Source organism: Hippoglossus stenolepis, chromosome 23, assembly GCF_022539355.2.
Source record: "Hippoglossus stenolepis isolate QCI-W04-F060 chromosome 23, HSTE1.2, whole genome shotgun sequence".
Taxonomy (NCBI): Eukaryota; Metazoa; Chordata; class Actinopteri; order Pleuronectiformes; family Pleuronectidae; genus Hippoglossus; species Hippoglossus stenolepis.
In genome coordinates this window covers 15,644,664-15,661,006 of record NC_061505.1, presented here as the reverse complement: position 1 = coordinate 15,661,006, position 16,343 = coordinate 15,644,664, and the positions used below count along the sequence as shown (strand labels likewise).

The 16,343-nt window shown below is 42.5% G+C and overlaps 2 protein-coding genes across 8 annotated transcripts in view; both read left to right on the top strand.

The window, feature by feature from the left end:
- men1 (multiple endocrine neoplasia I) overlaps positions 1–5,416 on the top strand; it is a 28,716-nt gene extending 23,300 nt beyond the window's left edge. For all 3 annotated transcript variants that reach the window (XM_035149046.2, XM_035149043.2, XM_035149045.2), the window contains exons 5-10: positions 44–84; positions 229–316; positions 769–905; positions 2,092–2,233; positions 3,837–4,010; positions 4,141–5,416. In XM_035149046.2, the coding sequence (XP_035004937.1) occupies positions 44–84; positions 229–316; positions 769–905; positions 2,092–2,233; positions 3,837–4,010; positions 4,141–4,659 (1,101 nt within the window). In that variant the 3' untranslated portion in view covers positions 4,660–5,416. The remainder of the gene's footprint in view (positions 1–43; positions 85–228; positions 317–768; positions 906–2,091; positions 2,234–3,836; positions 4,011–4,140) is intronic.
- A 1,814-nt stretch (positions 5,417–7,230) lies between these two features.
- Positions 7,231–16,343, top strand: part of map4k2 (mitogen-activated protein kinase kinase kinase kinase 2) — a 31,342-nt gene continuing 22,229 nt past the window's right edge. For all 5 annotated transcript variants that reach the window (XM_047338850.1, XM_047338847.1, XM_047338848.1 and 2 more), the window contains exons 1-2: positions 7,231–7,571; positions 15,462–15,519. In XM_047338850.1, the coding sequence (XP_047194806.1) occupies positions 7,479–7,571; positions 15,462–15,519 (151 nt within the window). In that variant the 5' untranslated portion in view covers positions 7,231–7,478. The remainder of the gene's footprint in view (positions 7,572–15,461; positions 15,520–16,343) is intronic.

Below are 16,343 nucleotides of genomic sequence, written 5' to 3'. Positions count from 1 at the left end.
GTGCATTTTCATGATCTCCCCTTTCCTTTATGTTCTCTCACAGAAACTCCTCTGGTTGCTGTATGACCGCGGTGACCTGGACAGGTGAGAGTTCGTTTTTTAAAGGAATGAGAGAAGACGAGTTTCTCAGACTCTTACGATCCGTACACAATGCTTCACCGTGGCAAACATTTCACATGCTAGTTTTCTGAAGTCCACATGCTCATGTTGTCCTTCACTGTCTACCAGGTATCCGATGGCTATGGGCACTTTGGCAGACCTGGAGGATCAGGACCCAATACCAGGCAAAGAGAACCCCCTAAAAATCCACCTCAAGGTAAGTCTGCAGAGAGGTGTTCACCACAGGAGACAGCAGGGAGACTTGTAGGATACCAACAAGGTTCTTGTTAGTTCTACCATTTAACAAAATGTCAAACTATTTTTTTTAAATATAGCAACACAAGAAGCAACATTTTAAGGTATTGAAATATCCTCGACTTTAGTGGAAACAGTCATAGGAAGGACAGTATCATACATGCATTTACCAAATCCACCATAAAGTGCTCAGCTCTTCTTGTCAAAACCTGAGCGGTCAGCTGTTGTGTTGTTTATGGGTTTTCCCTCAAATTTAGAGAATAAGATATTTTTCTTTCCCGCCTCTAACATGACATGACTGTTTTGTGAAGGGTGTGGGGGGGTTGTTTACATTCCTCTTGTGTTTCTTCACACACTTGGATCTTTAATAGGAAATAACATTCCCTGTGTCTCTGCGCTTACTCTCCCTCTCAGGCCGTAAGCTCTGCCCAGAAGCACTACAACAACGAGCACATCTACCCCTACATGTACCTGGCTGGTTTCCACTACAGACACAAGGAAGTGCGGGAGGCTCTGAGGGCCTGGGCCAAGGCAGCTCAGGTCATGCAGGAGTGAGTTCACGCTGCTTTTACTCACTTTGAGGGACAGGGAGGCGATGAGTGGAATCAGTTTCTCCATGTGCACGAGTCAGCAGGCTAACCTCGCATATTTATAACACATGAGGTCATATTCTCAAACTGGGGTAAATGGTACATAATATTCCAAAAAACATGCAACATGCAGTGACCTGAGAAATAAAAATAAAACAGTAATACTAACATTGTGAATGTTTCACTGACACCAGTTCATCCCTCGTCATGGCATGAGCAGAAAAGGCAGTTTGCAGTGGACTGACACATTTCATATAGTCTAACATTATTACAGGCTTAGCTTGACTTAAGTCTTAACCAGTTTAGTTTGCCAGTGGTAAAAAGGAACACAAGGAGATTTATGTTTTGTCTGTTTCAACATTATGCGGAACATTCTAAGCTTGGTGGTGTTAACATCAGGGCTTTTACAAGGGAAACACTTTAGTGAGTTGTTCATATTTCACCTTGAGGACACAAGGTGGCAGTAAATACAAGACTAAACTTCCTGACTTCTGTTCCATCTGTATCAAAAATGTTAGTTACAACCATCTTAGGTCAGAAATTTCCACATTAATGTGAATATGTTTTTTTGGTTTTTTAATTTGGTTTTTTGGTAACATGTCCACCACAGAGAAGCCCAGCTCCAGTTAATGTGACAGGGTGTGGTGGTCGAGCTAGTGGGTGTCCAGCTCCTCATCCTCTCTCTCTCTCTCTCTCTCTCTCTCTCTCTCTCTCTTTCTCTCCTCTTAAAACACTGTTCATGAGCTGCAGCTAAAAATACCAGCAGTGACCCACCAGAACACGCATTCCCTCCTCATCTCTCGGCTTCCTTTTCCTGCTTGCCCTATTGTTCTTCAATTTCAGCCTTTCCCTCTGCACAATCTAAAGAAGGATATCTGGATGTGTGTGCGTGTGCGTGTTCATAACAGTGGATTCTTTGTAGATCTTGCGGCAAAGTTCACCATCACGTACAGACCTATGTACTGTTACTACTTCAGTATGCCTGCTCTGAATCTGAACCTCATGTGTTAGGAGTTCTTTAATAATGGCTAAATGAACAATCATCCAGTAAATATAAAATAAACTTGGCCTCTTAAAACCATATTTCTGGCATATTTTATCTGCGTGCTGTTATTAAAAGTCCTTCTCCTCTTTCTTGCCTCTGCAGGTATAACTATTTCCGAGAGGACGAGGAGATCTATAAAGAGTTCTTTGACGTTGCAAATGATGTCGTCCCCACTCTGCTGAAAGAGACCCCTTCTGCAGACAGTCCCGGGGAGGGAGGAGAGGGGGGAGAAGGAGCCGACAAGGTGAGTTTCCCCAGCCAGTGCAGTTCTGTAACACAGCAGGTGAAACGATATTACACATACTATGCATATAAGTGCATTAGAGTTTATTTACAGCAGCATGATCTCCTTGTCTGTTTGTCAAAGGAAAGAAACCCTAAACAAAATAATGATTTCTAGCCGGTATTAACATGTGATCTGTATCTGCACACTTGATAGGGACAATCTCCTCAGTTCGCACCTGCAGCTGTTATACTCTAAGGTCAGATTTACCCCTCACTGGAGTAAACAACACGTAGAGATTAGTCAGTACCCGTTGATGCAGAGTAACTTACAGGTGGGACTGATGTGTGGCTGACTAGACCACATGGAAACAGTAGTGTAACAGTAAAGGAGAGAACGCTTATGTTAAAAATGTGAAATAATATTCCGCACACCAGAACATATACAATGTTACATGTTAGCACATAACCAAGGTTGCACATTAATACCCCAAACTGTGAAACATTAGATGATTTATCACTGAGTCCATCAGCAGAAAGTTTACTGGCAACTATTGATAATTGAGTGATTTTTGTAATCGATCATTTGTTCTGCTTCCAGCTTCCTAACTGTGACATGATTATAAACTAAGTGTCGCTGGGTCTTGGACTGTTGGTTGTACAGATCAAGACATTTTAAATTCATCACTTTGGGGTGTGGGAAATGCGACGTCATGTTTTGACTTTTAACAGACAAAGTGAGAAAATATAATCAAAAGAATTGTTAATGCAAATGAGAGGGTTTTGCAGCCCAACAATATTGTCAGGCCTAAATAAATAAATAAAAAACCTGAATATGTTGCAGTATATATTAGAGCCTGTGATGATATAGTGACTTTAAATAACAAAGCAAGTCCGACCTCCTCGGAACTTGACATTGTCCTGACAACCAGCACTTTGCAGCACAACCAGCACTAAGCAGCTGGTTTGTCTCAGTTCACTCTGCTGCATTCACAGCTCTTAGCTGGAAAATCCAGAGTTGTTAACTATAAGCAACCGCATCAGAACCATGAATAGTTATTAACATGATATGAGAAGAAACGCTGATACCTGCAGGTAAATTTGGTTATAATGTAAATTTGGTTATTCTAATGCTAGAATAGAAAAGAAACACTCAAAATAGGTTTACATTTCTGCTTCTCTTAAGTTTTCTCACGTTGCTGTAAAGTCTCGTCCCAGTCAGCATCCTGTAGAGTCATGATTCATTTCCATGTGAACTGCTTGGTCAGTAGTTGGGCTGTTGACAGCTTTGGATCGCTTAGCTCAAACTGAACCTGCTCTGAAGTACGTTAGAGGTGCAGTGTTTACAGTTAAGTGAACCACTGTAGTAACCTGAAGTCACCTCGATAACCACAGATGTTGCGTCGTCGTACAGCTCCCAGATGTGCAGTCCATTCAGTGTGCATGCACTATAAACTATTAAACCTTTTCTGTAATCAGATGCAGATAACACAACACCAAGGACTCCCAATACACAGTTATCAGTCAATACAGATACAATGCAAAGCTTTGTATCAATGCTCCTCATTTCATTTGCTTCTCTTTCCTTTGCACTCTGTGTCTCTAAACGACCTTTGCATTTCCAGGAGCTCCCCAAACAAGCTGCAGCCTTCTCGGCACTCCAGGACCCAGAATGCTTTGCTCACCTGCTGCGTTTTTATGATGGTATCTGCAAATGGGAGGAGGGCAGTCCCACGCCGGTCCTTCATGTGGGCTGGGCCACCTACTTGGTTCAGTCCCTGAGCCGCTTTGATGCTCAGGTGAGGAACCCAGATTAGTTCTGTGTTTGAAGATCAAAATAATTCGAGCCAACAGGAGTCAAAGCTGATGGTGCTCAAATACACGATGATGCTTTGTGGCTGAAAATAGGTTTGTGCTCTCCTTCCAAAGGTGCGTCAGAAGGTGTCCATCATCACCAAAGAGCCAGAGTCCCAGGACGATGATGACCAGTCCAGTGATGACCCCCGGGAGGGCCGCCGGAGAGGCCCCAGGAGGGAGTCCAGGCTGGAGGAGCAGAACTCTTCTTCCCCTCCTGCTGCTCCCACCTCCCCATCCACCCAGCTTCCAGGAGCATCTCAGCCCAGGAAGGTTGGTGAGGGAGGCGGCCGCCGCCGCTCCTCGCTGAGTCAGAGGAGTGGAGACGCCGAAGGAAAACCCAAGTCCCCAGATTCTGCATCCTCCCCGTTGTCCCAGCAGCAGGCGTCCCCCTCCCCGGCCGGTCCTGTTGTCGTCTTTCAGAGCGAGAAGATGAAGGGGATGAAGGAGCTGCTGCGCGCAGCCAAGGTGAACTCCAGCGCCATCAAGCTACAGCTCACCGCCCAGTCACAGGTCCAGATGAAAAGACAGAAGAGCACCCCCACCGGGGATTACTCCATGTCCTTCATGAAGCGGCAGCGCAAATCGCTCTAGACATGCTGATTGTTGTAGAGATTCTGTACGACATACTGTGAACAGCCGCACGGACGCCCGACTAACCTCGCTCTCGTTTGTGAAACTTTTTTGCTGTGTTTTCATCCGGAGGTCGTTTTCAGTGAACACCCTCATAGTTCCCAGGAATATATTTGACATGCACAGATGTTCTGCAGTTAAATGTCACACATCAGGTTTGAACTGAAGGAATGAACTTTTCACTGTTTTTATTTAAAAAGAAATCCTCCCTTTTTCGGGGAACTACCTGGTTGATCATTTGTAACCTTCACTCATTAGTTTTGTGTTTTAATTGGCAGCCAATTGTACACTGACTATTAACTTCTCATTGACTTATACATGGGTGTTTGAAGCCAAAGTAACGACGAGGACCAGAATTCAACGTACAGATGTGTAAATATCAACTTGTACCATTAGGAACCTGTTCATAACTGAAGCCTTGGAAGTAATTAATTTAGGATAGTTACTGTGTAACATTGTCCACTTCTGCTCTATCGACAGCTTCTTTCTTGCTAGCTCTTTGTTGCCTTACTTTGCTTTTGTTCTTTTCTAAAGTAGGTGGCCTTTAGTTTTGAGAATAGCTGAGCGAGGCCTATTTTTAATGATTAGAGAAGACCAGGAAGACCATGCACTGTTGAGACGGAGCCACATTAGGCGGCCCTGCTACATCCTATTTGCTTGATGACTTGTGGTTTTTTGTTCTTGTTTTGTATCTGCAAGTAATAAAGACCTGACGACACAGTGATGTGTTTCTGGAGAGCAGCAGCTTCCTCTGTGGTGACCTGACGTGGACACTTAGCTCCATGCACCATGACGAGTGTTTGTGCGACTCGTGAACAGAGAAGTTAACCAGGCCCCAGTGGTTCCTTTGAGCCTTTAGCTGTTACTCCGAGCTGCGTTTTTATCTCGTGCAGCGTTCTGTGTTGTGACTTTGGAGTCACCTTAGCAGGACCAACACTTCTATGGAGAGTAGCCACAGTCTGAATATGGACTGATGAATATCTAAACTCTTTGAGGTTACTCTGTAACATGTTCCTGCTTCATGTAAATCAACAGGTCTTTCAAAGTAGCTCTAACATACACTTCCAGCATGCTTTCAATGGCTGGGCTCCAGGTTGGATTGATCCTGACTCTTGTTAGCCCAGAGGTTCACATTCTTTTTCAGCCTACACTAAGGAGCAGTACAATGGTGACAGTTGTGTGCACAGTAAATGCAGATCATTCTTGCCACTGTATCAGGACACAAGGTGACTGAGCTGAACAGTGTGGAGGCTGTACACTGTAAAAAGAAACATGATGCTTTAGCCTGTACTGCAGTGGGAGGCATGTTGTTTTCTACATTCTGTAAGAGATCAGTGGTTCCCCGGTTCAGAGGAGACCAGCTCTCTGTGGATGGGGCAACTTTAACCCAACAGGCCAATTTGTATCAATTTTCTGGGATAACCAGAGCCCCAATGAGAGAGCATGCATTCCTGGGGCAGATGAGGAAGTGCATGTTCGGAGAAAAAACTGAAACGGAAACTTTGCTATTAATATCATTGTGTTGGAGACGGAGCAGAGATGAACAGCAGTCCTGAGTCGTTGGCACATGCAAGAAGTGCAGCACAGTTCGATTTTTCCAAAAACCAATATGCACATAGTCATGTCCAGACATACACAAATACACAAACACAATACACGAACCATCAGTTTTTAACCTTTGTGTAATCAGGTGAGCTGTCTTTTAATCACAAGACACGTACTTCCACCACAGGCTGATAAGACCCTAAAGTCTGATCATGTTAAAATCTTATACCAGAGGATCAGGGCCAAATGAACGTTCTTTTTTTTATCCGAAAAAAGTCTGATGTTAAACACATTTTGAGTAAAAAGTCAGATTTCTGACATTTACTCTCCAAATTCAATTTTTCTTTCTTTATTTGACTGACTTTACCGTCAAATTGCTTATTCGCTTTTGGAATGAATTCTGAATTTTTTCCCCCCTCAGGATTCAGACTTCAACAGTAGTGTTCTGAGTTAAAAGTCGCAGTTTTATGTTCTTTTTTAGAATTGTATTTCACAAAGACAGATTTAGAGTCAGAATTCTGCTTTTTTATTTATGTCTTTTCTGGCGTCACAAGTAATAAGTCTGAATTTTATATTGTTTCTATTATTATGAAAAAAAAGAATTATAATTTATATAAGGCCTATTATTGAATTCCATGTTATTTAATTTATCACAAGTAAACAAAAGTCAGAACTCTCTTTTTTTTTTTAACTCGTGTTCTAATCCCCTTGGTTCGAATCTTGATTCACTATGATCACTTTTCTTTTTTAATTATTTCTTTTCCTTTTCTAGTTTCTGAGTTTTGAGTCTGACCTCTAAATTTTTTATTATTCTGAAAAAGTTGATTATATTTATTTTATTTACTAAACCTATCATCACTTATTTCACGTGGTTATTTCACGTTTTCTCTCTCTGCTGTTCAGGTGAACCTTGACACAGGCTGAAAACACCCAGTGAGCGAGTTGTGTTGAAACGTTTTACAGTGTAGGATTGTGACTGCTCATGCGTGATGTGACTCCAGCGCCGCTCGGGAACTACTTGCGCACAGACTCTCGTCGGTGTCAGTGATCGCGGAGTTGGCTCCATCCTGTCGGTGATCACTCTGCCTCACTCGTCTGATACACGATACACCAGCAATTAGTCAGCTCCAATTAGTTCCCATCAAGCGGCCAGTCAGTGTGTTGTTCGTGCGCTGCCTCCTCATGTGTGAGTAGAAGCCTCAGCCTCCCACTGCAGCCCGAGCTGCTCTCCAGACATGGACAGGATCGGGGTGTCGTTCCTGGACCCCCTGGACGACTACGAGTTAATCCACCGGATCGGCTGCGGCACCTACGGAGATGTGTTCAAGGTGAGTGAGGTTGATTCCAGCGAAACACACACACACAGGGAGAGAGAGAAGCAGAGGGTCTCTACGGGAGATCTGACTTCCTGTCATCAAGGTGAACACTGGTTCACACTGTCCTCCAGCAAATATTGCATATAAGGGGTGGGATGTCAAAAATCTTATTGGAAAACATTCTAATTCATAACTGTGTGTGTGTGTGTGTGTTTGATCAGGCAGGTATTATTCAGAGTACAGTGTCACCTTGTTGCATCAGTGGTGCCACAGGTTCATGTTGGTTTTCATGTTGTTGGGCAGTATTATCCTTTCACGGTGCATTTTTGTGTTGTAGTGCATCTATTTGTCGCAGCAGAGTGTGTGTGTGTGTGTAATTATCTGGAAAAATTTAGAGAGAAAATAAGCAGCAGGGTCTGAAATACCTGACGCGTCCGTTTTAGAACACTACGGTAAAATGTCACACATTCTATCAAATCACAGCCGTTGTATCTACCCTTTGTCTTCAGTGGGAGAGTGCATGTCACCTCTGTTCACTCGATGACTTTGGTGTCAGGATGCAAACATCCTGTGCTGCTAACCCGCCCCGCTGCCTTGTACGCATCCTGCATAAGAAAAACAAGAATTTGTATTGTTTAAATTTAGACCCTAGACAGCAATGCTTTAGTAAATGTGAAGGACCTGGGGCAAAAATAAAAGACCTGCTGGGCCACTTTCTCCACTTTCTCCACGTCACCCCATGTCTTATTGTACTCTGTTAGTCCATGTGAACACAATATAAACTTTTTAAGGTTCTGTTCAGGATCATATTGGCCTTTGTAATCCAGCTCTGTCGTTCATAGACAATCAATCAATCAATCAATCAATCAAATTTGATTTGTATAGCCCACCTTCACAAATCACAATTTGTCTCATAGGGCTTTAACAAGGTGCGACATCCTCTGTTCAGACAAAAGTGCAATACATGACGCTTGTAACTGAGAACATCAACAAAATAACAGTATTTACATCATTAGATTAGAAGATTTGTAACATAATGGAAAAGTGTGTCAATGTTTAAAGTATCAGAACATGTCTGATTAGAGATGAAGGGAGCAGTAATGACAAACGAATTGAGGAGTTATTGTCAGTAGTGGTGGAGAATGTGAGGAGACGTATTGTGTGTCAAGAAGTCTTGTTGTAATCATAGTCCACGATCAGATGCCACTACTAAACTGTTTCACTGCAGTTAAAATCAGGGCAGCTGTGGCTCAGGGGTAGGGGGTCGTCCTCTAACCAGAAGGTTGGTAGCTCGATCCCAGTCTTGCTTGAATGAAGTGTCCTTGGGCACCCCAAACTGCCCCTGATGGTTGTGCGTGTCTTATGGAGAAAGTGCTGCCCAGGGATGGCAAAAAAAATTAGACCGTAAAAAGCACCATATAAAGAAATACATTTAAAAAGTAATCTCTGACCGGATCATGTCCAGGCTGTGATGGCGGCAGTGGTGAGGAGGTGTCACAGGTAGCGAACAATGGTTTTGGTTAAATGTAACTCAACAGATTGTGTCTGACGTCACTGTGAACTGTATTAAACCAGTACAATGCTGGGAGAGTCTGAGCAGGGCCAAGTTTCATAAAGTGTAATAAGCTGGAGTCACCACAGTCGGAGATTGTTCTGTAACGTCAGATATTTTGCTGGAAAACAAACACATTGTCTCTGAGTATTTTACTGGTATTTTTGTCTGAACGTGTTTGTCGTATCGTCATTATGTTAATAAAAAGCGGAATCTGGTTGCAACCATGTTTCCTACAACATTACTGTTGCTGAAATATAGTTGTATCAAAGTTCTAGTAGACGGGTTTGTCGTTTTCACGCTAAGGGCTAAAGATGCAGTCGTTAGAGGGGCAAACCACGTTGGTGCGTACATTTTGAAAAGTTCGACAGGACTGTTTCCTGTGTTAGGGTGTCACTGCCTGACACCCTCACCACGTCTCCTGTCTCTCCTTCGCCGTCTCTATATATTAACAGCAAATAGCCAAAATATATACTCAGGCACTAAACAGAAAGACCATTGCCTCAGCTAACACAGCTCCAGATATAACAGGAGATGGAGCAGAGGCTTTCAGATCATACAGATTACTCCTACAAGGTTTGAAATGTAATATCAGAAGAGAGAGGGGGTGAAGATCATGGATCAGTGGGAGAGAGCAGCATCTCTCTGTTGGTTACGTACACCAAGGAGTTTCTACTCACAGTGCATATATTCTGTTGGAATAATATTTTTTACATCTCCTTGCATTTATATTAAATGTTTACTTATTATTGCATGTACTGATGTCTGTTTTTTGTACTGCTCTCTTTGAAGAGGACATGTCCCCACTGTGGGACTAAAGGATTATCTTATCTTATCTTATGTTTTCACCCCTGTCAATGTGTTTGTTGGCTGGTTTGTTTGTTTCTAAGTAAGATTACACCAAACAATTGGATGGATTACCACAAAACTTGGTGTAGGATGTGGTCTGGGTAAGGAAAGAGCCGGTTACATTTAGATACAGATTGGAGGAGGATCCTTGATTCCCCCCCCCACATCTTTAACATTGCGATGTAGGGCATTTTTCAACCTTTCACTGTTTTCCCAGGCAATAATTCATGGATCTTGATTTAAATTACTGTTATTTGGTGCAGCCTGATTGCATTTAAGGAGACTGTTGGACCTTGCTGGTGAAATGCACAAGATGCACGTTTTAAAAATATCTCAGAGTGAAAGTAAAGTTTCGGTGATTTCCTTTTTTCCTAATTTTACTCAAAGAGGAATTAAGATTATATTTGCTGGGGGACTATTTCATGCTGCAGATTCATCTGCATCTTCTTCTACTGCTTTTACAGTTTTCGTTTTACCGCAAAATCTTTTCCATGAGAGCTGCTTTCAGTTTGTTTTCAGTGGTTTGTTCATGGCAGCCATTCCAAGCTGTGTACTGCATTTCCTGAGCTGAACGCTCGGTAGCTGCAACAGCGGCTCCTCGCACCACTCTGTCTACGCACAGACATGTTGCAAGTAGAACAATCAACATGTTCAGCAGGAATGGCCTCCAGAGCAGCTGCGATGCTCTCGGTCACAGATTATTCAAGAGTGTGTGAGTGCACTGGAGAGATGGTCAGCAGGCCGCGAAGACCAGAGCATCTGATTCAATGAGCACTCATGGGCCGTATATGGAATAATCTGTGTTTATTATGTTGTGTCTGTGTTTTTAGAGAGTGCTTTCAACAGCGATTTGCATATAGTCTGATTTGATTTGAGACTTGTCTTTAAGAACTTACCAGTGGAGTCACTGTGGGTTTGACAACAAATGTGAAAAGAAAAAAGGAATCTTGGTGTGTGGCTCTGCTGCAGGCTACTGGCTACATTACCTGCCACTTTCGTAACACACCACGAAATCAGTGTCCAGGCGGCTGGGGATTAAAATTGCATTGTGGGAAATGAAGAAAAATACCTGTGGTTCGGCTGCATCATTATTCATTCTTCAGCTATCCATCATGAGTCCCACAGTGTTATAGGAGTGCTGAGTGGACTCTGTAAAGGTTCTATAAACCATGTCATCCTGAGCAGAGAATCAAGTAATCTTGTTTTGTTCCGAAGTTTATAAAGCGAGATACCAGAGTCCAGTGAGGTGTTGAGGTGAAAGAACCTTCTGGAACCAGGTTCTTCAGCTAAAACAGCTCAGACGAAAGCTCCTCTCCCGCTGGCGGTCTGTGGAACCAGCATTATGCTCGGCTGGCAAGCTGGGCTCTGTAAAACATTGGTGTAAAACATGAGCGTGGTTCAGTCTCCCGACAGTGAATGACCCTCATGTTGAGTATATTTATTGTCAGCATAAATATAATGAATAGTGTAGCGCTCGTTTAAACCCCTGGCATTAATCCAGGGGAAAGAAGATCAAGATTAAGCGTCTAAATGTCTGACTGACAGCTGAGGACGGCAAATTTAACCAAGAATACTTTTACACATGATATATGAGCAATATTCAGCTGACTGTGACGTTGGTACTCTGCACCATATTTGTGCGTGGCCTGTGCATCTGCTGTGAATGGGAACAGCACCACAGTCAGACAATAGCACACTCACAGTGCCGCTGTTCGTGGGTTCGGCGGAGCTGCAACCGCAGGGGTCAAGGGTGAAACCTCTGGACATGTGACTGTGTGGGCCTTCGGTGGACTCTTATTACACTGCTGTTATTCAGAGGAAACTCCGTTCAGAGCTCACGGGTATGAGCCTCGTATTAATCCTGATCCCTGTGCTCCTGTGGCTCCAAGCAGCCAAGGCTCAATCAGTTCTATTTTTAAAGTAAAATTCAGTTAGTTTGAATAAGTTAGGGCATTGGGGATTTTTTTTCTAACTCAAACGGGGGAGAAATCTAAGAGTAAAATCAGCCTTTTAACAAGTTAGTAAGTATTAGATTATGCATTTATACCCCTAAAAGCCACATTGAAGTGATTATCAGCATGGAACAGCTTGTGCAGGGTTTAAAGGAATCGTCCAGCAAAGTAATATTTAGTCATAACACTGGGGAACTGTACAAAGGGGCAGATAAAAAAACTATCTGAAATACAATTCAGAGGCCAAGACTCACTGACTCTTACTCTGCATTCACACGCTCCTCTGAACGTCCAGTTTCCTGAGTTGTGAAGTCGTTCGGACTTCGGTGTGTTCATGTGCTAAGTTGGAATGTAAAAATAAAAACATGTGTTTATGTGTTTAAAAAAAAAACACCTTGGCACCCCTTGCCGATATTTGCATAATGACAAAGAGCAAAGAAAAGGGATCAGCCATTAGTATTGCAGTTTGCAAGTGACACGAGGAACACTTGACAAGTTCACATTAAACGTTACTATTAAGAGCTGTTTTTAAATGATGTTATTGAATTATAGGGGATGATGTCAGCAACTCCACAACTCGTGCACCGAAATTCTCGCAGGCTTTCCGAGTTGTTCTTCTGAATTGAGATGGTGTTAACATGAACTTTCCCACTCTGACCCAATTTTATGATTATTCCGACACGACATAAACGCACAATGTGACAATTAGTCACTACTAAGGGCCAACTCCCCAAATCCTGATGATACAGTTCCCATAATGCAACTGGATAGCTGGTATATGTCCACTTCTTTCAAACTGAGAGATGAGGGGTAATGTGGGATTTCACAGTTATTTTGTCAGATGTGAAGCTGACTCTACAGTAGGAAAGGGAAAGTCTTCCTTTAACAAGAGAGTCTGGATTTCACATTTGTTGGACTTGCAGCTTTCAAGTGTTGGCAGGGGTCGCCCTGCTCCCCCTCTGTCATCAGCTCCTGGCGAGTGGCTCAGAAGTGTTTGCCAGGATTTAAAAATTCTTACCTCCCTTGAATATTTCACTGTTCTCCTGATATTTAACACAGAACTGCAAGGGCATGATTATTTGTTCATTTAACTCATGATATTCTCTATCACTTGCACACACACACACACACACACACACACACACACACACACACACACACACACACACACACACACACACACACACACACACACACACACACTAGTGCTGCTGTTATTATATTTCAATATGTATTGGACTCTAGACTCTAAAAGTGAGACACAAAAACAGAGACTTGAGAAAAGTTGAAAGGTTTTAGTGCAAAACTTGAATGAATGGTGAACATGAAGCACACGCAGAGAGATATAAGTACAAAATGCACAGGGGAAAACAGAGATAGCTTCTCGACCACAAAAGTTGACAGGATGATCTGGTGGAGTCCGGTTGAATGAGCTGGGTATCAGTAGCAGCAGCTGTGTGAGGTTGAATCACAGGTCTGCAGGTGAGTTAGCAGGAAGCAGGAGATTGAAAGCCTCACCAAAAAGACAATATGGGGATGAACAACACACAAAATGACAGGGAAAATATTGAAACATCAGGGAAACAGGTATCTATAGATCCAAAGAGATCAGTCTTTCTTTCATCAGTCCACTAAACATTTTCCCACTCACCAACAAACACCCAAGAGGTGTCATCTGACTAGATTGCTAGTCGGCTAAACAGCTAGACAGATTGGTAACAACTACAGCCAATCTAAATGCAGGATAGGGTGAAAGCGGTATAAAGAGACCCGGGAGAGGAATACATAGTAGTTAGGGGTTTCTCCATGTGAAAGATCGCGTAGCGTGTGACTTCCTGTCGCCATTCAGTCGTAGATTTGTAAGCGCTCATTGACTGGACTCCGGGTTTGATAAATCCGGACTCCTGTAATCTGTAGTTGATGTCGTTAAAGCAGAAGTTCACATACATTTTCAAATCTACACTGTAGGGCTGGAGAACTACCCGAAAATGTATCGAAACCGACATTTGTAACCTCTCACAACCTAATCTCGCTCATGTCGGTTAATTTGATGCATCATTTCCCCAATTGTGTGAACGCACTTCACCTGCCACACACAACGCACGGAGACGTGACAGGCACAGCCAGGACATCAGGGTCAAAGTCACCGAATGATCCGGATTCATCATCCGATTAGTAACGAAATAAACGGGATTGTCAGTTTGTGTGAAGTGCGACAAGGATGAACGGATTGGATTCTAGCGGTCAGAGGTCAAGGTCACTTTGAAGAATTACAGTTTGACAAAAGACTGTGCATTATTTCTGGCTCGTTGGTCAACACGCAATATAGTTTCGGCTTCCTTCCTCCAATTTTAGACATAGCTCTATAAGCAGCTGTTATTTCAGGCTCGACTAAATGAAAACCATGTCAGAGAAGTTACTATCACTGTAGTCACAGGAAGTCCTGTGGTAGAACAGGAAAGAAAACAGGAAGTGAGTGCAGCCTAGCCACAGGTTGAGTTGAGGCGACCTGCCGTGTTCCTATTGGCTGCTGCCTCGTTTGTTTTGGATGCCTGGAGTGAGAAGCGGTGCAATGCGACGTCAGAGCAGTCAGTGAATGGGGGGGACTGATGTTCCCAGGAAGAACTGAGGAAGCTGAAAACATGTTGTAGCTGTTTTGAAACAACATCCACCATCAACTCTGCTGTACTATTATGAAATAGGTCATGTTTGCACTGGTTTGACCTTGTTATGTGATGTACAGTGTGCATCTATTTTAAATTACATTTACACCTCTGGCTACGATGGAGCCCCTAAAGTCTCAAAGGATGATATATGTGTATCTTTATTATCTTGTGGGCACAAGTTACTATCTTGGACCCACAACATATGTCAGGTAGTTTGCTAAAAAAGAGCTTTGTAGATCAAAAATAATCTGGTCATAATGTGTCCTTGATCACCTGTGGAGGGGGTTTATTCAAAAGGACCACAGTCAGCCCTGAGTGTGCGTTTACACCTGTACTTTCAAACTCTATCTGATTGCATTCCAATCAATCAAACCGATTTTGATGCAGGCGTAAATGTGGTACTTGACGTTCAAGGGGAGCACTAGACTAACCGAACTAGATGAGAAACCATTGATGTGGTTTCCACGGGGACTGGTTGGACCAGCATCACTTTCTGCTGCGGCTCTAGCAGGTCGCACATTTTCATGAGACCATCCTAAGGTCATCTGTTGGCTTTTGTCAATATATCAGCATGTTCTGTTCTAAGTTGTGTTTCTAAAGGAGGATATGCAGAAGATGCAGGGATAACACTGTTTAACATATACATCTTGTGTGTAAATGATATTCAACTCTGGGATTAGCTCAAAAGGCTTCAAAACCTATTTGTACCTTGTTTTTGAATGTGGTTTTTGAATGACCTCAACATTTGGTTATTTGGTTCCCTGATTATTTATACATAAAACCAATCCTTGTCCCCAAAATGGGTACAGGTGCAAGGATTGGGTCACTGCAGGGTATAATGTATATGAATATATTTATTACATATATTTTCCATCCCTTTCAGGCCCGTAACATCAGTACATCTGAAGTGACAGCTATCAAAATTGTCAAGCTGGACCCAGGTATGTTCCACATCATTCCAAGTTGAAACATCATGCTCATGACTGCTTCCTAACAAAACAGCAGTTACAGGTTGTTACTGTGTCGCAGAAATGTTTTGTGAGATCAAAACAGTAGTCGTGCATCATACTGTGAGACACCATCACTTGCAGCTTAGAGCTTTAGAGACCAAAAATAACCCGGGCAGACACTGGCTGACACAGACAGGGGGAGACCCTATAAACATACATACTCCTTAATACCTCTGCTCGTATATCTGCCCTCCTTCTCGACTGTGCTTCCCTGCTGTGTTGCTGTTGTGGGGTAGTAACGCAAAGAGCACATTTTGTAATAAACTAATCCTGTAACATTCAATCATACACATTTATGTTTCAGACTGCTGAAGCTTTATACATGCTTTGACTGAATGTGGGAAGGTATTTTTGCCCTAAAAGAGGAAAACTGATTTGTCCCAATTAGTTACGCTGTTGAAACATCGAGAGGGGATAGTTTCACAGCCACTGTGGACACGAGGAAAAATCACAGCAACTAATACCTCTCTTAAAGTACAAACTGATAATCGTTAGATGGTGCAACCCGGTCAAATATAAATTCAAACAAACAAATAATAGGTTAAAGTGAACAAATGATTAATAAATATAATGTGAATAGTTATCGAAAGGAATGATTTAGTTCTTGTATTTGTATAATTAGTTTTCCACCTTTACATGTAAATTTGGATGCATAAATATTGAATATATTGTAAATTCAAACCACAACTATAAAATAATAATGGCAGTGGAGACACTCTAAAGGATACTTTCAAGATTTCATTGAAAATACATTT